General features: G+C 48.7%; 2 protein-coding genes across 3 annotated transcripts in view; both read left to right on the top strand.

The window, feature by feature from the left end:
* Positions 1-2275: 2275 nt before the first annotated feature.
* mrps14 (mitochondrial ribosomal protein S14) lies at positions 2276-14804 on the top strand. Of its 2 annotated transcripts, none has more exons than XM_038795142.1 (3): positions 2276-2367; positions 7874-8041; positions 14476-14804. In XM_038795142.1, exons 1-3 carry the CDS (start codon positions 2302-2304, stop codon positions 14656-14658), a joined length of 417 nt encoding a protein of 138 aa, XP_038651070.1. In that variant the 5' UTR covers positions 2276-2301; the 3' UTR covers positions 14659-14804. The 2 variants fall into 2 exon arrangements, with proteins under 2 accessions (XP_038651070.1, XP_038651071.1); XM_038795143.1 differs by lacking the exon at positions 2276-2367 and adding an exon at positions 2403-2521.
* A 2395-nt stretch (positions 14805-17199) lies between these two features.
* The window catches only part of LOC119964238 (retinoic acid receptor RXR-gamma-A-like), a 48199-nt gene continuing 43102 nt past the window's right edge, over positions 17200-22296 (top strand). The window contains exons 1-2 of the mRNA XM_038793520.1: positions 17200-17228; positions 18137-18363. Of these exons, the coding sequence (XP_038649448.1) occupies positions 17200-17228; positions 18137-18363 (256 nt within the window). The remainder of the gene's footprint in view (positions 17229-18136; positions 18364-22296) is intronic.

Here is a 22296-nt window from a genome sequence, read left to right as displayed (position 1 = left end):
GTTGCTGCAGTGCGTCCTGTAGATGCTTACACACTGCTGCTACTGTGCGACGGTGGTGGAGGGAGTGAATGCTTGTGGATGGGGTGCCAATCAAGCGGGCTGCTTTGTACTGCATGGTGTTGTTGAAACTGTACTTATCCAGTCAAGTGAAAGAGTATTCCATTACATTCTTGACTTATGCCTTGTAGGTGGACAGAATTTGGGGAGTCAGGAGATACTCACCTCAGGATTCCCAGCCTCCTACCTGCTCTTGTAGCCACAGTACTTATATGGCTCGCCAGTTCAGTTTCTGGCCAATGGTAACCCACAGGATGTTTATAGTGGGGGATTCAGTGATGGTCATGCCATTTTCCCACCTGCATCCTTCATCCACTTGCATTTTTCCACGATCATCCTCAACACCGGTGCCCCACAAGGCTGTGTCCTCAGCTCCCCACTATACTCCTTATACACCTATGACTGTGTGGCCAAATTTCCCTCCAACTCGATTTTCAAATTTGCTGATGACACCACCGTAGTGGGTCGGATTTCAAACAATGATGAGACAGAGTATAGGAATGAGATGGAGAATCTGGTGAACTGGTGTGACGACAATAATCTCTCCCTCAATGTCAACAAAACGAAGATTGCCATCGACTTCAGGAAGCTTAGTGGAGTACATGCCCCTGTCTACATCAATGGGAACGAAGTAGAAAGGGTCGAGAGCTTCAAGTTTTTAGGTGTAGAGATCACCAACAGTCTGTCCTGGTCCCCCCATGCCGACACTGTAGTTAAGAAAGCCCACCAAAGACTATTTGGCATGTCAACTACGACCCTCACCAACTTCTACAAATGCACCATGGAAAGCATTCTTTCTGGTTGTATCACAGCTTGGTATGGAGCCTGCTCTGCCCAAGACCGCAGGAAACTACAAAAGGTTGTGAATGTAGCCCAGTCCATCATGCAAACCAGCCTCCCATCCATTGATTCTATCTATAATTCCCGCTGCCTCAGAAAGGCAGCCAGCATAATTAAGGACCCCATGCACCCCGGACATACTCTCTTGCACCTTCTTCCTTCAGGATAAAGATACCAAAGTTTGAGGTCACGTACCAACCGACTCAAGAACAGCTTCTTCCCCACTACCATCAGACTTTTGAATGGACCTACCTCGTATTAAGTTGATCTTTTCTCTACACATTGCTATAACTGTAACATTATATTCTGCAGTCTCTCCTTCCTTCCCTATGTACGGTATGCATTGTTTATACAACATGCAAGAAACAATACTTTTCACTGTATACTAATACATGTGACAATAATAAATCAAATCAAATGCTCTTCCTTAATTCTCAAGAGACCAAAAATCTATCGCAGCCCGAAATATATTCAACGATGGAACATCCAGAGACCTCTGGGGTTGAGAATTCCAAAGATTCAGAACCCTTTGAGTCAATTGAGTAAGGATGGGAAAGGGGTAGGATGGGTGAGGTAAGTGGGTAGGGTGAGTGAAGGGGTATGGTCGGTAAGGGGGTGGGGTAGATGAGGGGCAAGGGTTGGTTACTGGTGACCAGGTGGGGTAGGTGAAGGGGGTAGAGTGGGTGAGGTGGGGTAGTGGGTGAGGTGAGGGGGGGGGGGGGGTCAGGAAGAATGTGGGTGGGTCAGAGGAAGATTTTGGGGTATGGGGAGTTGGGGTGTCAGGGAAGAGTTGGGGTGTCATGGGGAGTTGGGCGGTCAGGGGAATTGAGATGGTCAAGGTGACTTGGGGGGGTGGGAATTGGGGGATCGACAGGGTCAGGGGAAATTGGGGGGGATCAAGGGAATTGGAGGGGTCAGGTGGAATGGGGGGGGGGGGTCAGGGGGAGTCAGAGGTGAGTTGGGGTGGGTTCAGAGGTGTGTCGGAGGGGCAGGCGGAATTGGGGATGCCAGAAAGAGTTGGGGGTCAGCAGAAGCTGGCGGCTCAGGGTGGTTGGGTGATGCTGGGGGGTCAGGTCAGATGGAGGTCAGTGTGAGTTGGGGGTCGGGGATCAGGGGGGTTAGGAGTCGGGCAGGGGTGTTGGGGGTCGGAGAGTGGTTGGGGAGATTGGGGGTCGGGCTGGGGGTGTTTGGAGGTCAGGGGGTGGGATTGGGGTCGGGGGGTTTGGGGAGATGCGAGGGTTGTTTGGGGGTTAGGTGGGGGGAATGCTCCGCTGTTTCCCCGGTGACCGTTACTCCCAGCGTTCCCGCATGGCTCAGGCCGGGCTCCGATTGGCGGTTCAGACAGAGGGTCACGTGGTCCCCTGCGCATTCCCGCGAAGTCCCAACAGGCGGGTGCGCGCGGACATGGCGGCGGCAGCGAGGGTTGTGTGGGGCCGGGCTTCAGGCCTGTTGCAGGGAGCTGGACGGCAGGTGAATGAGCCGAGATTGCGGGCCGGGTTACCGATCACAGACCTGGCCGTCTCCCGGGGAACACTCTCCTCACAGTCACAGCTGGCGTCAAATCCTATCGCAGCAGAATCCCAAACTCCCACTGCAGTCCTGCGGTATGCTCCACTGTCAGAGGGTCAGTACTGAGGGAGTGCTGCACTGTCAGAGGGTCATTACTGAGGGAGTGCTGCACTGTCAGAGGGTCAGTACTGAGGGAGTGCTGTGCTGTCAGAGGGTCAGTACTGAGGGAGTGCTGCACTGTCAGGGTCAGTACTGAGGGAGTGCTGTGCTGTCAGAGGGTCAGTACTGAGGGAGTGCTGTGCTGTCAGAGGGTCAGTACTGAGGGAGTGCTGCACTGTCAGAGGGGCAGTACTGAGGGAGTGCTGTGCTGTCAGAGGGTCAGTACTGAGGGAGTGCTGTGCTGTCAGAGGGGCAGTACTGAGGGAGTGCTGTGCTGTCAGAGGGTCAGTACTGAGGGAGTGCTGCACTGTCAGGGTCAGTACTGAGGGAGTGCTGTGCTGTCAGAGGGTCAGTACTGAGGGAGTGCTGCACTGTCAGAGGGGCAGTACTGAGGGAGTGCTGTGCTGTCAGAGGGTCAGTACTGAGGTAGTGCTGCACTGTCAGGGTCAGTACTGAGGGAGTGCTGCACTGTCAGGGTCAGTACTGAGGGAGTGCTGTGCTGTCAGAGGGTCAGTAGTGAGGGAGTGCTGCACTGTCAAAGGGTCAGTACTGAGGGAGAGCTGCACTGTCAGAGGGTCAGTACTGAGGGAGTGCTGCACTGTCAGAGGGTTCGTACTGAGGGAGTGCTGCACTGTCAGAGGATCAGTACTGAGGGAGTGCTGCACTGTCAGAGAGTCAGTACTGAGGGAGTGCTGCACTGTCAGAGGGTCAGTAATGAGGGAGTGCTGTACTGTCAGAGGTCAGTACTGAGGGAGTGCTGCACTGTCAGAGGGTCAGTACTGAGGGAATGCTGCACTGTCAGAGGGTCAGTACTGAGGGAGTGCTACACTCTCAGAGGGTCAGTACTGAGGGAGCGCTGCAGTGTCAGAGGGTCAGTACTGAGGGAGCACTGCAGTGTCAGAGGGTCAGTACTGAGGGAGTGCTGCACTGTCAGAGGGTCAGTACTGAGGGAGTGCTGCAGTGTCAGAGGGGTCAGTACTGAGGGAGTGCTGCACTATCAGAGGGTCAGTACTGAGGTAATGCTGCACGGTCAGAGGGTCAGTACTAAGGGAGTGCTGCACTGTCAGAGGGTCAGTACTGAGGGAGTGCCGCGCTGTTGGAGTCAGTACTGAGGGAGTGCTGCACTATCGGAGGGGCAGTACTGAGGGAGTGCTGCACTGTCAGAGGGTCAGTACTGAGGGAGTGTTGCACTGTCAGAGGGTCAGTACTGAGGCAGTGCTGCACTATCGGAGGGGCAGTACTGAGGGAGTGCTGCACTGTCAGAGGGTCAGTACTGAGGGAGTGTTGCACTGTCAGAGGGGCAGTACTGAGGGAGTGCTGTGCTGTTGGGGTCAGTACTGAGGGAGTGCTGCACTATCGGAGGGGCAGTACTGAGGGAGTGCTGCACTGTCAGAGGGGCATCACTGAAGGAGGGAGGTGGTGAGGGAAATCGGTAGAGTGAAGGATGGGGCAGGGAGGTGATGCTGGAACCGGTGGAGGGGAATTGGATGTTTTATCAGAGGTTGAATGAGTCGTAGCCCCCGGCCAGGGGGGAAGGAATGTGGCGGTTCCTGGATGGGTTGGAGTGTCCCAGGATGGACGAGTGGTTGGTGCAGGGTTTGGGGACCCTTATTGGGTTGAGGGAGGTGATGGAGAGTATGGGGGCAATGCAGGCAGGGAAGGCTCAGGCCCGGATGGGTTCCAAGTGCAATTTATAAAAAGTTTGTGGGGGACTTGAGGCCGTTGCTGGTGAAGGCATACAATGAGACGAGGGAGACCAGTCACCCCATTACACTGTCGCAGGTATCCATTTCCCTGATATTGAAAAATGTCAAGAAACCGGAGCAGTGTGGATCATACCTTCCGATATTGTTGTTAAATGTGGATGCTTAGTTGTTGGTGAAGGTGTTGGCTTTGCGAATTGAGAACTGTGTCCCGGGGGGTGATAGGCGAGGACCAAACAGAGTTTGTGCAAGGGAGACAGTTGTTAGCAAATGTAAGGAGTCTGCTTAATATGTTTATGATGCCTCTGGAGGGACAGGATGTGGAAATGGCAGTGGAGATGGACACAGAGAAGGCTTTCGACTGAGTGGAGTGGGAGAATCTGTTGGAGGTGCTGGGGCGGTTTGGGCAGGGATTTGTGGGCTGGGTCCGGTTGCTGTATAGGGCACCGATCACAAGTGTGCGGACAAACTGGGTGAGCTTGGGATATTTCTGGAAGAGGCAGGGGTGCCCGCTCTACCCGTTGCTTTTTGACTTGGCTATAGAGCCATTGGCAATGGCGCTTAGAGGGTTGCGGGATTGGAGAGGGAATGTGAGGGAGGGGCATCGAGAACAGGGTTGCTCTGTATGCGGATGACCTGTATATTTTGGACTTGCTGGGTGGCATTGGGGGCATTATGGGAATTTTGGAGGACTTTGGCCGGTTCTCCGAGTTCAAATTGAACATCAGAAAGAGCGAGATGTTCCCAATTGAGACCAAGGGGCAGGAGAGGAGGTAGTGGTGGCTGCCATGTAAGGTAGTGGTGGCTGCCATGTAAGGTAGTGGTGGCTGCCATGTAAGGTAGTGGTGGCTGCCATGTAAGGTAGTGGAGGCGAGTTTTCGAAACCTGGGCATCAGGTGATGCGGGGTTGGGCGCAGTTGCATAAGTTAAATTTGACTCGTCTGGTAGAACAGATGAAAGGGGACTTATAATAATCTTTAAGAGGTAGGATGTGCTGCCACTGTCGTTGGCGGGACAGTGCAGATAGTAAAAATGACAGTGCTGCCAAGATTCTGTTTGTGTTTCAGAAACTCCCGATCTTTGTCCCGAAGTCGTTCTTTAAAAGGTTTAATGTGCTGATCTCTGGGTTTGTATGGACGGAAAACCACGGGGGTCAAAAGAGCTTTTTTGGAGCTGGGGGAGGAGGGGGTTGGTTGGCGTTGCCGAATATAATGAACGACTGGGCGGCAAATATGGTCAGGAAATGAGTAGTGAGGGAGGGGTCGGTATGGGGGCAGATGGAGGTGGCCTCTTTCAGGGGAACTAGCTTCAGGGCATTGCCCTCTGACGTTCTCACCAGGTACTCTGCAAGCCCAGTGGTGGTGTTGGTCTGGTATGGTTGACAGATTTCCTTCCCAACAAGGTATTCATCAACCAGATGCATTTCAATGTTTCATGGTCACCATCACAGAGACAAGCTTTGTATTTATCAGTTGAATTTAAATCCCACCAGCTACCATGATCTATCGTTATGGGATTTGAACCAATGTCAGTGGGCCTCTGGATTAATAGTCCAGCAACATCACCACTACGCCACCGTATCCTCCATTACCTGCTCGTGGCATCCTGCTGTTTGTGGGAACTTGCTGTGTTCATGTTGGCTGCTACATTTCCCACATTCCCATGGTGCTGGCTCTTTAAAAACAATTTCACTGGCTCTAAAGCGCTTTAAAATATGAAGATGACGAGAGGTGTTCTATAATTTGGTCTCCTTTTTTTGGACCCTTGTCACATATAATTCTTCTCATCTTCTGGTCCCTCATTGGTTTTGTCCCTCCCACCTCTGTGAACCTCTGGAGGTCAGTGTCACTGTGAAAACTGTCCTCTCCAACACAGGCCTAATTTATCATCCCCATCTTTCTCCATTTACCCATTGCCCATTCCTTAAGCCTCCATCTGTATTCACAGGGCTTTCTCTTCTCCACTCATGCTTTTATTTCCTCTCTTTTTAACTTTCCCCCTTTGCTCGGTGTTCACTTGGAATCCACCTCCTGCGACACTCTGAGCTGCCCATTGGGTGAGTGGTGTATGAAGGGAAGTTAAAAGTGCACATGACTGCATTTTCATCAAGTGAGTGAATTAATTAGCAGCAGTTCTTTCACGTCCCAGTTCTGTTGGATCCTGTCAAAAGTGGAGCTAACATTTGCCAGAGGCTTGTGTCTGCTGTGTGGTTCCTCTAGCTTATCAGTGAATTTATTTTGCATTGATGTCTTTTTCGTGGATGCAGTTTACCGTTTAATTGCTGTTACCTGTTGTACAACGCTGACACGTGAATTCACTCTGAGAACCAGACAGCACAGAAGGGCAGCACGGTAGCATTGTGGATAGCACAATGGCTTCACAGCTCCAGGGTCCCAGGTTTGATTCCGGTTTGGGTCACTGTCTGTGCGGAGTCTGCACATCTTCCCCATGTGTGCGTGGGTTTCCTCCGGGTGCTCCGGTTTCCTCCCACAGTCCAAAGATGTGCAAGTTAGGTGGATTGGACATGATAAATTGCCCTTAGTATCCAAAATTGCCCTTAGTGTTAGGTGGGGTTACTGGGTTATGGGGATAGGGTGGAGTTGTTAACCTTGGGTAGGGTGCTCTTTCCAGGAGCCGGTGCAGACTCGATGGGCCGAATGGCCTCCTTCTGCACTGTAATTCTATGATCTATGATCTAAAAGGCCTTTCAGCCGATCATGCCTGTGCTGCCCTTACAAATGAGATATTCAGTTGGTTCCACCCCCTCCACTCTTTCCCCACAATTTGAAAATTATTCCTTAATATGACTGATTTAAAGATTGCTTCCATGTGAAAATGTTATGCAGATCAGATTAATGTACTCTTCCAATTGTGCGGAATTGATTTGAAAAGTCTTAATCAAAGTTCGAATAAACATGGTTCCATCATTTGCTACAAATCAATCTTACTCAGGCACCGGAATGTGAGAAAATGTTTGTTAAAAAGACTGCTGCAGTAGCGAATGCTCATGTATTTCTGTGGTGGAATGGCATAGAGCCCACTCTTCAACAGCCCCTTCTAAACTCAAGCTTTTTCGCCTGGAAGAAGAAGGAAAGAAAACATAACTTGCCATCTTCAACTTCTGCTCCAAACCACACAACATCCTGTCTTGGAACGATATCGTCGTTGCTTCATTGTCTCTGGTTCCAAATCCTGAAACTCCCGTCGAACAGCACCGAGGGTGGACAGCAATGGTTTAAAAAGGCAGCTTCAGCACCACTTTCTCGAGGGTAATTGGGGCTGGATAACAAGTTATTTTTAATTTCAAGAGATGTGGGCTTCGCTGGCTAGGCCAGCTGGTGTTGCCAGTGATGCTCATACCGCATAAACATATGAAACAAACCATGCTATGCTGACTTCAGGGAACTTGATTTGGGAAGTGTTCTAGTTTTCTTCACTTTGGTGTGTTCTGAAGAATGCGGAGGGACCCTGTGCATTTGAGGGAGTGGAATGAGTATATACAGTAGTTTGTCAGGTGTGTTTATTCAGTGGTGTTTCCAGCATATGTAATGATAGTGCGGTTGTAACTTTTCTTTTAACAACCTCTTGTATTTATCCTTTTGCAGCTGTTGTCGTGGATCCCAGGAGGGAATGGGGGGCCAACTCGAAATTACTACGTGGACTGGCGGATGCTTCGGGATGTGAAAAGGAGGAAAATGGCCTTTGAGTTTGCGGATGAGAGGCGGCGACTTAACGCGATCCGGAAAAATACCATCTTGCCGAAGGAGCTGCAGGTATGGACAGCCGAAGCAGGCGGTGGGTGCAGAGATGAGTACTGTGAATTATGTTCTGCTTTTAGGACTAAAACCCCCTTTGCCAAGGACTGGGCGTCTATTTTGTACTTTGATTTTTGAGACCAGTAACTGTTGGGAGTAGCAAATACTACAATGCAATTCGTACTTAAGATTGAGTTGAAGCCAAGGGAACATTGTATGATCTTAACTTGCGCAACGCCACATCAGAATGGTGTTCAGTGGTTATTACTTAAAACAGCGGGTCCATCTTGTGATGACGGATGCAAGGCTGGCCTTAAATGCCCATCCCTAGTTATTGTGAAAATGCTCTTTTAGCTGCTTCATTCCTCACACCGATGCTGCTTCCACAGCCGTGTTAGTTGAAAAGTTCCAGGATTCTAACCCCTCAATGATGAATGAACAGTGATATATATATGTTCAGAATAGGATGAGGTTAGACTTGCAGCTCATGTTCCCAAGACCGTGTTTCTCTCCATATTAAAGTTATCAGGGTCGGGAGGTGCTGTTGAAGGGAGCTTCACAGTTCAAATGGACAAACTAGAGTCACACAGCACAGAAACAGGCCCTTTGGACCATGCCAACCATCATATACCAATCTATACTAATCCCATTTATCAGCACTTGGTCCGTAGCCTATTATGCCTTGGTGTTCCTTAAATGTTGCGAGAGTACCTGCCTCCACCACCCTCTCGGGCAGTGTGTTCCATCTTTCTACCGCCACCTGGGTGAAAAGATGTTTCTTCAGGTCCTCTCTGAACCACTTACTCCTCCCCTTAAACCTCTACCCTCGAGTCTTTGATATCTCTGCCATGGGGAAAAGATTCTTATGTTTTACCCTTTCTATGCCTCTCATAATTTTGTACACCTTTATTGGATATCCCCTCAGCCTCCTCTGCTCCAGGGAAAACAAACCCAGCTTATCCAGTCTCTCCTTATAGCTGGAACTTTCCATCCCAGGCAACACCCTGGCAAATCTCCACTGCTAAGGTGTCTAGTTGAACCATGAAAACACTCTCTGGGCAGCCCATCACATCTGTACCCTTCCAAATTTGAATTGTTTCTTGAGGGGTATTACCATTAGGAGCCAACACTGCTGGTTTCAGGGCTATGTCTATGGATCTGAGCAGTTTGGGATAATGCACTAAGAACACCACAGATTGTTGTAGTATAGTGACTGAAGTGGGATTTCTTTCTTTGGCTGCATTTTTCAATCATCTGACTTCCTACACATGCAGGAATGCTTCATCACGCTCGAATCTCTGAACCAAATCACGGAGATATCCACAGGGGTAGAGAGAGTATAGGGGGGAAACGCGCTGCTTACATTGCCAGAAACTGTCTGTCTGTGTCCTGTACCCATTGCAGTAACTGCTGCTCCTGCATTCCCAGTTGGCATGCTGGATGGTACCTACATGGTGCCAGAAGAGGTCAGTATTTACCAAATGAGGTTACACGCTGATTGAGTTTGTAACACTTGCACCAAATCTACAGCAATGTTTGAGTGAATGTAGGTAATATAGAGTCATAGAGGTCTGCAGCACAGTAAAGGCCCTTCAGCCCATCACATCTGTGCTGGTCAAAAACATGTAAAATTTAACCCCGAAGTATTCTAATCCTATTTTGCACCACTTGTCCCATAGCCTTTTATGCCTTGGCATCACAAGTGCACATCCAAATACTTCTTAAATGTTATGAGGGTCTCTGGCTCCACCACCTTTTCAGGCAGAGAGTTCCAGACTCACACCACCCTCTGGGTGTAAAAGATTCCCCTCACATCCTCTCGAAACCTCCTGCCCCTTACCTTAAATCAATGCCCCTGGTCAGTGATCCCTCTTCCAAGAGGAAAAGTTTCTTCCTGTCTGCTCTATGTCCCTCATACTTTTATACATCTCAATCGTGTCCCATCATGGTCTCCTCTGCTCCAAGTAATGCAACCCCAGTCTATCCAATCTCTCTTCACAGCTAAAACAGACCAACCCATGCACCCTTTCCAGGACTATAAAATCCCTCCTTTGATATGGATTCCCGAACTGCTAGTCTGTAGGAGCTGGTGACGGTGCTTCAGACTAGTCTGCAGGCGCTGGTGATGATGCTTCAGACTAGTCTGCAGGAGCTGGTGACGGTGCTTCAGACTAGTCTGCAGGAGCTGGTGACGGTGCTTCAGACTAGTCTGCAGGAGCTGGTGATGGTGCTTCAGACTAGTCTGCAGGAACTGGTGATGATGCTTCAGACTAGTCTGCAGGAGCTGGTGATGGTGCTTCAGACTAGTCTGCAGGAGCTGGTGATGGTGCTTCAGACTAGTCTGCAGGAACTGGTGATGATGCTTCAGACTAGTCTGCAGGAGCTGGTGATGGTGCTTCAGACTAGTCTGCAGGAGCTGGTGATGGTGCTTCAGACTAGTCTGCAGGAGCTGGTGATGGTGCTTCAGACTAGTCTGCAGGAGCTGGTGATGGTGCTTCAGACTAGTCTGCAGGAGCTGGTGATGGTGCTTCAGACTAGTCTGCAGGAGCTGGTGATGGTGCTTCACGTTAGTCTGCAGGAGCTGGTGATGGTGCTTCAGGTTAGTCTGCAGGAGCTGGTGACGGTGCTTCAGACTAGTCTACAGGAGCTGGTGATGGTGCTTCAGACTAGTCTGCAGGAGCTGGTGATGGTGCTTCACGTTAGTCTGCAGGCGCTGGTGACGGTGCTTCAGACTAGTCTGCAGGAGCTGGTGATGGTGCTTCAGACTAGTCTGCAGGAACTGGTGATGGTGCTTCAGACTAGTCTGCAGGAGCTGGTGATGGTGCTTCAGACTAGTCTGCAGGAGCTGGTAATGGTGCTTCAGACTAGTCTGCAGGAGCTGGTGATGGTGCTTCACGTTAGTCTGCAGGAACTGGTGATGGTGCTTCAGACTAGTCTGCAGGAGCTGGTGATGGTGCTTCAGACTAGTCTGCAGGAACTGGTGATGGTGCTTCAGACTAGTCTGCAGGAGCTGGTGATGATGATTCAGGTTAGTCTGCAGGAGCTGGTGATGGTGCTTCAGACTAGTCTGCAGGAACTGGTGATGGTGCTTCAGACTAGTCTGCAGGAACTGGTGATGGTGCTTCAGACTAGTCTGCAGGAGCTGGTGATGGTGCTTCAGACTAGTCTGCAGGAGCTGGTGATGGTGCTTCAGACTAGTCTGCAGGAACTGGAGCACAGATGGTCTGTTGCAAAGGGCTATGTGCAGCCATGCTTTCCCCTGTACAGGCAAAGAGCTGAATTGTAAATTTGAAGTGTTGGATATAAAAGGTAAAATATCGTCGAAGAATTTAGCTTAAAAAGTAGTTGGACTAATGGAATTTCTTCTTCTGATGGGGGTTGTCCAGAACAAGGGGATGTAACTTAAATGTTAGAGCCTTGTCATTCAGGGATATAGTCGGAGGGCACCTCTTTGTAGGTTCAAAGCCTAGTGCAGTGTTGAGAGCTGAGGAGATGCAATCCCTATCATTGAGTTGGAATGGTTCTCGCAGTCAGCCACTGCACCGAAGTCCCAGCAATTTGTCAGTTTAACCATGGTTGCCTGTGGCTGTGGCGTGGATATTGCAGCAGGTGAGTGGAAGTATCCCTTTGTGATGATCTGGCTGATGAGTTCACAGGGTGTCTTGGTCAATGTTCCTCTTTCAAACAGCACAGCTATAAGCATGCTAATTGGTTGTGTATCCAATTTGTTGATTGTGGCACTTTGAATTTACGAATTGGCTGCCGTGACTGCACTTAAAAAGTAATCAGCCCCTTGTGAAGTATTTCCAGATGTTTTGGGGTCACATGAAAACCAGTAGGATTGTGAAAGATGAGGGGGATAGTGACAGAAATCAAGAGGACATAGACAGGCTGATGGAATGGGTGACAGAGGACATTTCATAGATAGAGAAGTGTGAAATGATTCATTTTGGTCAGAAGAAGAAAGAGGAACAGTATAAAATCAAGGGTACAATTGTAAAGGGTGTACAGAAGTGGAGGGACCTAGTGGGTATATGCACACAAATCATTGAAGGAAGCAAGGCAGGTTGAGAAAATGGTTACAATGGCATTGGAATCCAGGGCTTTGTAAATAGAGAAAGACAAAAGCAAGTTATATTAAACTTATATGAATCATTGGTTCTGCCTCTGGTTTCTGCTGGTCCCTGGAGTATTGTGTCCAGTTCTGGACAACACACTTTTGGAAGGATGTGAAGACATTAGAGAGGGTGCAGAAACAAATTCGCAAAAACGGTTCCAAAGTTGAGGGATTTCAGTTCCATGGGTAGATTGGAGAAGCTGGGGCTGTTCTTCTTGGAGAAGAGGATGCCAAGAGGAGATTTGATGGAGGTATTCGGAATCATAGATCATAGAATTTACAGTGCAGAAGGAGGCCATTCGGCCCATTGAGTCTGCATCGGCTCTTGGAAAGAGCACCCTACCCAAGTTCAACACCTATCCCAATAACCCAGTAACCCCACCCAACACTAAGTGCAATTTTGGACACTAAGGGCAATTTATCATGGCCAATCCACCTAACCTGCACATCTTTGGACTGTGGGAGGAAACCGGTGCACCCGGAGGAAACCCACGCACACATGGGGAAGATGTGCAGACTCCGCACAGACAGTGACCCAAACCGAAATCGAACCTGGGACCCTGGAGCTGTGAAGCCATTGTGCTATCCACAATGCTACCGTGCTGCCCTAATGAAGGCTCTGGACATAGTGTCCCCAGTGGCAAAGAGGCCAAGAAGCAGAGGACAAAGATTTAAGGTGAATGAACCAACAGCAACACGACAAAAAGGTTTCTCATGCAGTGCCTGGTTAGGAGCTGGGATGCCCTGTTTGAGAGGGAATTGGAGGCAGATTCAGTTTTGCCTTTCAAAAAGGTATTGGATGAGCGCCTGAAAAAAAAACTGCAGGGTTATAGGGCAGAAGGTGTGAGGCTAGCAAAGACACAGTGGGTTGAATGGCCTTCTGTACTGTAACCATTCTATGATGAAGTGATCTTGATCAATCTCTCTGTGCACTGGAGGGGTGCAGAGGAGATTCACCAGGATGTTGCCTGGGATGGAAGATTTAAGTTATGAAGAGAGGTTGGATAGGCTTGGGTTGTTTTCGTTGGAGCAGAGAAGACTAGGGTGATCTTATCGAGGTGTACACGATTATGACGGACAAGTATAGGGTGGATAGGGAGCAGCTGTTCACCTTAGTTGAAGGGCCAGTTACAAAGGGACACAAGTCCAAGGTGAGGGGCAGGAGGTTTAGGGGGATTTGAGGAAAAGTTTTCTTACCCAGGGAATGGTGATGGTCTGGAATGCAACTGCCTGGGAGGGTGGTTGAAGCAGGTTGCCTCACATCCTTTAAAACGTACCTGGATGAGCACTTGGCATGTCACAACATTCAAGGCTGTGGACCAAATGCTGGAAAATGGGATTAGGTAGGCAGGTCAGGTGTCTTTCATCTGTTGGTGCAGACTCGATGGGCTGAAGGGTCTCTTCTGCACTGTGTGATTGATTCTATCTTTCTCTCTCTCACTTCAGATGGCATAATGAAAATGGTCAAAACATAAACAGCGATCTTAGATGCAGAAACAATCCTGACGCACTCAAATAAAAGAGAGTTACTTTTTCATGGCAGAAAAAAACACCTCGAGCGCCTGCTAGTTTCTTTAATAGGAACTTGCATTTGTCTAGCACCCTGATTGTAATAAAACAACCCAATTTTTCATTTCATAGGAAATTTATCGAACAGAAAACTGACACACAAGGACATATTAGGACAGATGACCAAAAGCTTGGTTGAAGAGGAGGTTTTCAGGAGAAGGAGAGATTAAAGAAGTAAAATCCAGAACCATGGTTGGCAATGGGACAAAAGAAATTGGGGTTATAGATGCAGCCAGAATTGTAGCGTGGCACAATGGTTAGCACTGCTGCCTCACAGCAGCAGGGACCCGGTTTCAATTCCAGCGTTGGGTGACTGTGTGGAGTTTGCACTTTCTCCTTGTGTCTGCCTGAGTTTCCTCCGGATGATCCGGTTTCCTCCCACTGTCCAAAGATGTGCACGTTAGGTGGATTGGCCATGCTAAATTGTCCCTTGGTGCCCAAAGATGTGCAGGTTAAGTGGGATTACAGGGATAGGGCGGGTAAGTGAGCCTAGATGGGATGTTCTTTCAGAGGGTTGGTGCAGATGTGATGGGCTGAATGGCCTCCTTCTGCAGTGTGAAGGTACAATGGAGGAATGCAGGGTGTCAGAGAGGGAAGTAGGTGAGTGTTGGGATAGAGGAAGATGTAGAGAGAGGGATGACAAGGTCAGGGGAAGGACTTGAACATGAGCATTGCAAGCTAACTGTCGGCCATGAGCTTGCCTTATCTTAAATTTCAGTAAGTGCCAAATGCCTCTTTACTCATCGCAATATTGTCTTCCATACAGGAAGTTGCTGACCAGGAGATTGCAAGCCTGCCGAGAGACAGCTGCCCTGTTCGGATTCGCAATCGCTGTGTCCTGACCTCTCGGCCGCGGGGTGTCAAACGCAGGTGGCGTCTCAGCCGGATTGTGTTCCGCCACCTTGCTGACCACAACCAGATGTCTGGGATCCAACGTGCCATGTGGTAGCACCACACCTGTTTGTGGGAAAGTGGATTTTGGCTTGAGTGACCCACTCCCACTGTGGGACGAGTGTGAAGGGCATTTGCAACAAGTACTGGATCACAGAGCAACCTTTCTCAATATGAATGTTCTCTTTGGGGGGGGGGGGGGGGGGGGGGGGGGGTTGGGAATACATTACTACAGCACCTACACATCAGAAGTAGTTCATTGACTGAAGAGTGCTTTGAGATACACTAAGGTTGTGAAAGACTATTTAAATGCTGCAATGAGGGAGATGCTTGCCCCTGTTTATTCTGCCTAACCTCCCTTCTCTGAGAAACTGACTCTCACAAAGGTGCAGTTCCATGGGCATGGACAGTACCAGCTTACCTTACTGGCTACTCTCTTATGAGCCTGGGCAGTGAGCACTGGCAAAGGGAGCTAGCAGCAGGCACAGTAAGATGGGCTGTGTGAAACCAACAGCATTGGGAAGCTTTCTCTGAGGGGCATTGCAGTTGTGTCTACCCGAGTTAGTTCTGATGCTTCATTCCAGCTTGCCCGTGCTGAAGATGGACACTTGTAACTGAATTAAATCCAGGAAATACAAGGAATATCCTGCTACCCGCTATTTAGCATTTTCTCATTTTATTTCAGATTTCCGCAACAGAATGTTTGGTGTGAGCTTTTATTTTTAATTTCCCCATTTTCAAAAAAGTTTTTCTCTGTAACGAAGCACCAGGAGTCTATTGCCACAATCAGATGTGTTTTACGGTGACACATTGGTTAGCACTGCTGCCCCACAGCGGCAGGGACCCGGGATCAATTCCGGCCTTGGGTGGCTGAATGTCTGTGTGGAGTTTGCACGTTCACCCTGTGTCTGCGTGGGTTTCCTCTGGGTGCTCCGGGGTTCCTCCCACAGCCCAAATATGTGCACGTTAGGTGCAATGGCCATGCTAAATTGCCCCTTGGTGTCCAAAAATGTGCATGTTAGGTGGGATTATGGGATTACAGACGCCCTGGTAGGATGCTCTTTCAGCAGCTCAGTGCAGACTTAATGCCAAATGGCCTCCTTCTGCACTGTAGGAATCTATGATTCTATGTGTGTCAATACATGAATGTGGCTGTAATGAGTTTTCAAGGAGCTGTGTTCAAATGATCAAAGGGTAATGTGCAGTCTGCTGTACAGCATTAAAATCTGCAAAACTACGAGTTAAAGGGCAAGCTATTTGGTACAGTTTTTGGGGGAGTGTGGGAAGGCGAGATGAGCAGTATTGTTAACCATAACATCATGTGCGTTTGATGCAATGTGTTTGAGTGTACTCTAAATCATGTTTGGTAGGTAATATTTTGTTTGTACAAGAACACTTCCAACCTTCTTTAAAAAAAATTAACGTGGTGTGCCCGTTTAATGATCTACCTTGAATATCCTGGGGTTGGTTAGGGTGCATTGTACTCAACCATCTCTCTTGGCTGCATGGTGAAGTGTGTAACAGGGCGAGTTGCTACATTTAAATTGCAAATATGTGCTCTTTGCCTTTGTCCAAAGATCAATTTTGTGTAATGCTCTGAAGAATGGTAATGATGTGACTTTGAAACCACTTGTCTCAATTGCACTCAATAAAGCTCATTTCAAGGACTTTGCGAGCTTAATTCACTTAACGATTACTGCCTTTGTTCCGTCACACGAGACAAATAAAAAAAACTATTCCTATGCCCCTTTCCCTCTGGCAACTTTTATGGAGGACAGGAGACAAGTGTTTCTCTATTTCTCTGAGTGTTGGTTAACATTGATTAATTGATTGATATTTATTGTCACATGTACCGAAGTACAGTGAAAAGTATTTTTCTTCGGCCAAGGGAACGTACACAGTACATACATAGTAGACAAAAAGAATAATCAACAGAGAACATTGACAAATGGTACATCAAATAGTGATTGGAGAGCAGCATAGGGCGTCGTGAATAGCGTTCTTAGGGAACAGATCAGTCCAAGGGAGAGTCATTGAGCATTCTAGTGGCTGTGGGGAAGAAGCTGTTCCTATGTCTGGATGTGCGGGTCTTCAGATGTCTGTATCTCCTGCCTGATTGAAGGGCCTGGAAGAGGTCAAAGCCTGGGTGTGAGGGGTCTCTGACAATGCTTTCTGCCTTCCTGAGACAGCGGGAGGTGTAGACTTAAGACTGACGCGTTTTCCTTGCTTCCTGGGTCGGCGACTGCTCTTGGATGGAAGGGCTGGATTTCCATAAGGTATGAGGCTGCGTTCGGAGGGGTTGTATGGTACCTATTCTTGATTAAAAGTCAGTAAGATGGTGTTCACCTTTTACTTGATGTCTTTGTTCTTGAGGCCCTGTCAGACTCCATGAATCATTTGCGGTGCACATTTTAGCCTCCTTTATGTTGATGGTAAGAGATGGGTGAAAGTTGGAGCATATTTTATTATTTTACTTATATCTGTTCCTTATAACCTCTTGAAGACTTTGACCAAACCACCCCTCAACTATCTAAATTTCAGGAAATAAAACCTGAGTTTATGAATGCTGAAGTACAGAGGGATCTGGGTGTCTATGTACATGAATCACAATGTTCATATGCTGATACAGTAAGTATTTAGGAAAGCAGATCTTGAACTTTATTGAAAGTGGCTTGGAACATAAAAGTAACTCTTACCTGTTCTGTAAACCTTTGTATCTTCCACACGTGTCAGAATCCCTGTTTGTTTTTGCATATTTGTGTGCTTTTTCTTTTGGTTTTCTGATGTCTCTTACCTCTTTGGATGTCCATGGCTGTCATTTTTGAAAAGTAGAGTTCGTGCTCCTTCAGGAATATGCTAGGTCTGTAACATCATGTTCTTTTTGAACACCTACAATTGATCTTCTGCTACTTTACTCATTAATAGATTTATCCATTTCACTGTGGACCGTCTCTGTCATCCTATTGAAGTCAGCACTATCAGGATTCTATCATTCTAAGGCCAAGAGGGAACAATCCTACCTCGGGTATCACACTGATTTACTAAAAGAGTAACTCCTTACAGACAAATATAGCCCGCTACTCATGACTTTGTAAACTGCACTCAAATACACTGGCACTTGTAACAAAATACCGTTCTTTGTCACTGAGTTCTCTGCAATCCCTTTCTCAGTTGTGGCGAGCGAACCAGCTTCTCCCAGAATCCTCCTCAGTCACTTCTTATTGATGCTCTGTGTTGGATGCCTCATGGTAATATTCTGAGCTGGATTGAGAACTGGCTGGAAAGGATTTACACATGGATTTGGACCTGTTTGGAGATGATGGGAGAAGGTGATGGCCTAGTGGCAATGTCGCTGGGTTAGCAATCCGGCGGCTCAGGCTCTCAGGACACAGGCTCAAATCCTGCCTTGGCAGATGGTGGAATTTATATTCAATTAATTAATCAGTACTGGTAACCAATGTCATCAATTGTTGTAGTTAATATATGTTTCATTAATATCTTTTGTTTCTTTTTTATTTTCTTTTATTTTTTGACAGACCATTGCACACCGATTTACTTACCATTACCCATTCTAGTCTCTCAGAAACTAGAGAGCAACTTTTAAAACTGCAAGAGATGTTGAACAATGTGGTTAATAAAAATGCAGATACAGAATTGCTAAGTTTACAGTTGACACAACAAGTTCGTATCCAGGACCCCACTGAAGGTACATGGCAACCAGCCGAGGTGACAAAGATTTGTTTGGAACCAACGTCCTATGAAGGTATAGCATATCAGATACTGAACCTGATAACGCGCATTGCCCTCTCCTGTGAACCTGATCACAGCATGTGTCCAAAGGCTGACCAGCATGGATCATGAAGTTCGGCTGGTGTGGGTCGCAAAGGTCAGCAGGTACAGGCTGCAAAGGTGGGTCGCGATGGGCGGCCAGTGTTGGTCGTGAAGGTTGGCCGGTTGGCAAACGTGGGTCGGGGTAAAAAATAGTGCTAAACATGGGGCGCAATCTAACCGAATTGCAAGAGTCTCGCATTGAGCACGTTGAACCAGGTGTTTCCCGACGTTCCCGGCACCGAGAAACACCACGTTACCGAACGGGACCTCAGCGGGCAATGTCCAGCCAAGGCCATTCTTAGTTCCATTTCCTGCTCTGCAGAACTCTGCAGGAGATTGGGACATCATTTTAAAATCGCGTCTCCGATCTCTCAATCCCTCCGACATGAACCCTGGACCCCCATGCCCCAATACACTGATAAGGGGGATGGCAGTGCCAAAGTGCACAGCTGGCACCACCAGGCCAGTGTGCCACTCTGCCCAGAGATCAATCACCCAGGGGCCTCCCATCACCTAGGAGATCTCCCCCAAGTGCCGTTACGCCTGATCCCCATTTGTGGGGACCAGTATTGAACGGCGCTCGCCTAAGGTCTCTGAGATGAATAATATATTTTGTGTTGTATTGTTCTTTGTTCTTTAGGGTTTTGGCAAAGGGTGGGTATCATGACCGGGACAGGCTTAGAGGGCTGATGGGCCTGATCCTGCGCTGTATTGTTCTTAGTTCTTTGACAGTATCCTCCTACAGGTACTGCTGCTCGAACCCCTTTGCCTTTACTATATTTCTTAATGATCTAGATGTAGGTGTTAGGGGCTCAATCTAAAAATTATGCCAAGAATTGTGGAGTGCTGACTTTGGGCTGCATTAGAATGCTAAAGTGGGAGTTCTGTGACTGAGGGAGTTTGGTGAGTAGGGAGCAAGGTGCTCCTTTCATTTCCTACATTTCCTCAAAGAACGTGAGGGGAGCCAGGAGTTTACAAAGAGTACAGCTGACTGGGAGCAGAGTCGGAGGGCGGAGTTCCAGCTGATTCACAGGACAGAATCTCAGCTACATACTGTAAGGTAAGTCTTGTTTTTTTTAATTGTTTTTTTGGGGGGGCAACAAACTATATTTGTATCATTCAGCAGAATCACCAATTTTTAAGGGTTCACTTGAGAGCAGCAGTATATATATTTTTAAGGGCCTAACAGGTGTCTAATCTTTAATTTTTTTCCCCGTTTAAATCTCTTTGGGAATTCAGATCAGAGGGGCTAGAAGATAGGGCAGTTTGCATACTCTTCCTGTAGGATGTGGGTGGTGAGGGACACCACTAGCGTCCCCACTGACTACACTGTGGGGAGTGCACCCAACTCCAGCTCCACGGAGGCCGCATTAGGGAACTTAAGCTGGATGAACTTCGGATCATCCGGGCGGTGGAGGGGGTGATAGAGAGGAGTTACAGGGAGGTAGCCACACCCAAGGTTCAGGACAAGAGTAGCTGGGTTACAGTCAGGAGAAGGAAAGGGAACAGGCAGACAGTGCAGGGATCCTGCGTGGCTGTTCCCCTTCAAAACAAGTATACCTTTTGGATGCTGTTGGGAGGGGCGACCTACCAGGGGAAGGTCCTAGCGGCCAGGTCTCAGGCACTGAGCCTGGTTCTGTTGCACAGAAGGGAAGGGGAAGAATAGAAAAGCAATAGTGATAGGAGACTCAATGGTTAGGGGAACGGATAGGAGATTCTGTGGTCGCGAGCGAGACTCCCGGAAGGTATGTTGCCTCCCGGGTGCTCGGATCGAGTCTACAAGATTCTTTTTTTTTTAATAAACATTTTATTGAGGTATTTTTTGGCATAACAACAGCACAAGAAACAATGTACATTAAACTATAAACATAGTGCAAAAGCCATCTCCCTCCCTTACAGGTCTAACCTTTATTAACCCCCTACTCTAAGCTAAACTGCCCCCCCCCCCTCCCCCCTTCTGCTGACGATTAATTTTCCGCAAAGAAGTCGACGAACGGTTGCCATCTCCGGGCGAACCCGAACAGTGACCCCCTCAAGGTTAGATGTGGGACTTTTGGATGACGTAGGGGTGTGCGAGCGGCTGAGGAAATTTATTCAGAACTACCTGCAGGTCAACGACACGGGGGAAATTTCAGCAGCGATGGTCTGGGAAGTACTGAATGCAGTGGTCAGAGGGGAGCTGATCTCGATATGGGCCCATAGGGAGAAGGTGGACAGGGTAGAGACGGACCGACTGGTTAAGGAGATACTACAGATCGATAGGAGGTATGTAGATACCCCAGAGGCAAGGCTTTTAAGGGAACGGCAGAGTCTACAGGCGGAGTTTGGCTTGTTAACCACAGGCAGGGCAGTGGAGCAGCTGATAAAGGCGAGAGGGGCGATCTATGAGTATGGAGAGAAAGCCAGCAGAATGCTTGCACAGCAGCTTAGAAAGAGTGAGGCAGCCAGAGAGATAGGGAAAGTAAATGACGGAGATGGGAACCTGGTTGGAGATTCAGCCGGGGTGAATAAGGCGTTTTGGGATTTCTACAGCAGGCTTTACAGGTCGGAACCCCCTATGGGCCGGAGGAGATGAGGCACTTCTTGGAGGGGCTGTATTTCCCAAAGGTGGACGGGGAGCTGGTAGAAGGGCTGGGGGCCCCCATCGGGTTGGAAGAGATAGTGGAGGGTCTGAAGGCCATGAGGCGGGTAAAGGCCCGGGGCCAGATTGGTACCCAGTGGAGTTTTATAAAAAGTTATTTGGGATATTGGGGCCGGTGTTGATGAGGATGTTCAATGAGGCAAGGGAAAGAGGGGTGCTGCCCCCGACAGGCCACGATTTCGCTGATTCTGTAGCGGGACAAGAACCCGGAGCTGTGTGTGTCCTAAGGGCCGATATCCCTGTTGAATGTGGACGCCAAACTGCTGGCCAAAATTTTGTCCTCCTGCATTGAGGATTGTGTTCCGCACGTTATTGGGGAGGACCAGACTGGGTTTGTTAAGGGAAGGCAGTTGGTGGCCAATGTAAGAAGGCTGTTAAATTTGATCATGATGCCCCCGGAAGGTAGGGAGGTGGAGGTAATGATCGCAGTGGATGCAGAAAAGACTTTTGATCGGGTAGAATGGGATTATCTGTGGGAGGTATGGATTGGGGTTCTGGATATGGCGGAGAGCAGGGATTGAGAGGATGGGGGATATGTTTATAGAGGGGAGCTTTCCGAGTATGAGGAAGCTGGAGGAGAAGTTTGGGTTGGCGCGGGGAAACAAATTCAGGTATCTGTAGATGCGGGACTTCCTTCGTAAACAGGTGTCAACCTTCCCGCTCCTACCGCTAAAGGGTATTCAGGGTAGGGTAGTTTCCAGAGGGTGGTTAGGATAAGGGAGCGTCTCTGACATTTACAAGGAACTTATGGGGTCAGAGGATACGCAGACCGAGGAGCTGAAGCGTAAGTGGGAGGAGGAGCTGGGAGGAGAGATAGAGGATAGTCTATGGGCGGACTCGTTGAGTAGAGTCAACGCATCCGCAACATGTGCCAGGCTCAGCCTGATACAATTTAAGGTCATTCACCGGGCTCACATCACAGTGGCCCGGATGAGCAGATTCTTTGGGGTGGAAGATAGGTGTGCAAGATGTGCGGGAGGACCAGCGAACCATGTCCACACGTTCTGGGCATGTCCGAAGCTTAGGGGATTTTGGCAGGGGTTTGCAGATGTCATGTCCACGTTGTTTAAAACAAGGGCGGCGTTGAGTCCAGAGGTGCCGATTTTCGGGGTGTTGGAAGACCCAGGAATCCAGGAGGAGAAAGAGGCAGGCGTTCTGGCCTTTGCCTCCCTGGTAGCCCAGAGACGGATGCTATTAGCATGGAGGGAATCAAAGCCCCCGAAG

The sequence above is a fragment of the Scyliorhinus canicula genome, chromosome 4 (assembly GCF_902713615.1).
Source record: "Scyliorhinus canicula chromosome 4, sScyCan1.1, whole genome shotgun sequence".
NCBI classification, from domain to species: domain Eukaryota; kingdom Metazoa; phylum Chordata; class Chondrichthyes; order Carcharhiniformes; family Scyliorhinidae; genus Scyliorhinus; species Scyliorhinus canicula.
The sequence above is the reverse complement of the archived record's forward strand: the minus strand, read 5'-3'. Positions and strand labels throughout refer to the sequence as shown.

Bases quoted from the DNA above. Each gene is read 5' to 3' on its own strand.
- mrps14 (XM_038795142.1), top strand. From the start codon at position 2,302: ATGGCGGCGGCAGCGAGGGTTGTGTGGGGCCGGGCTTCAGGCCTGTTG. The intron at 2,368-7,873 runs GTGAATGAGCCG...ATCCTTTTGCAG, and splicing joins TGCAGGGAGCTGGACGGCAG to CTGTTGTCGTGGATCCCAGG. The intron at 8,042-14,475 runs GTATGGACAGCC...TCTTCCATACAG, and splicing joins TCTTGCCGAAGGAGCTGCAG to GAAGTTGCTGACCAGGAGAT.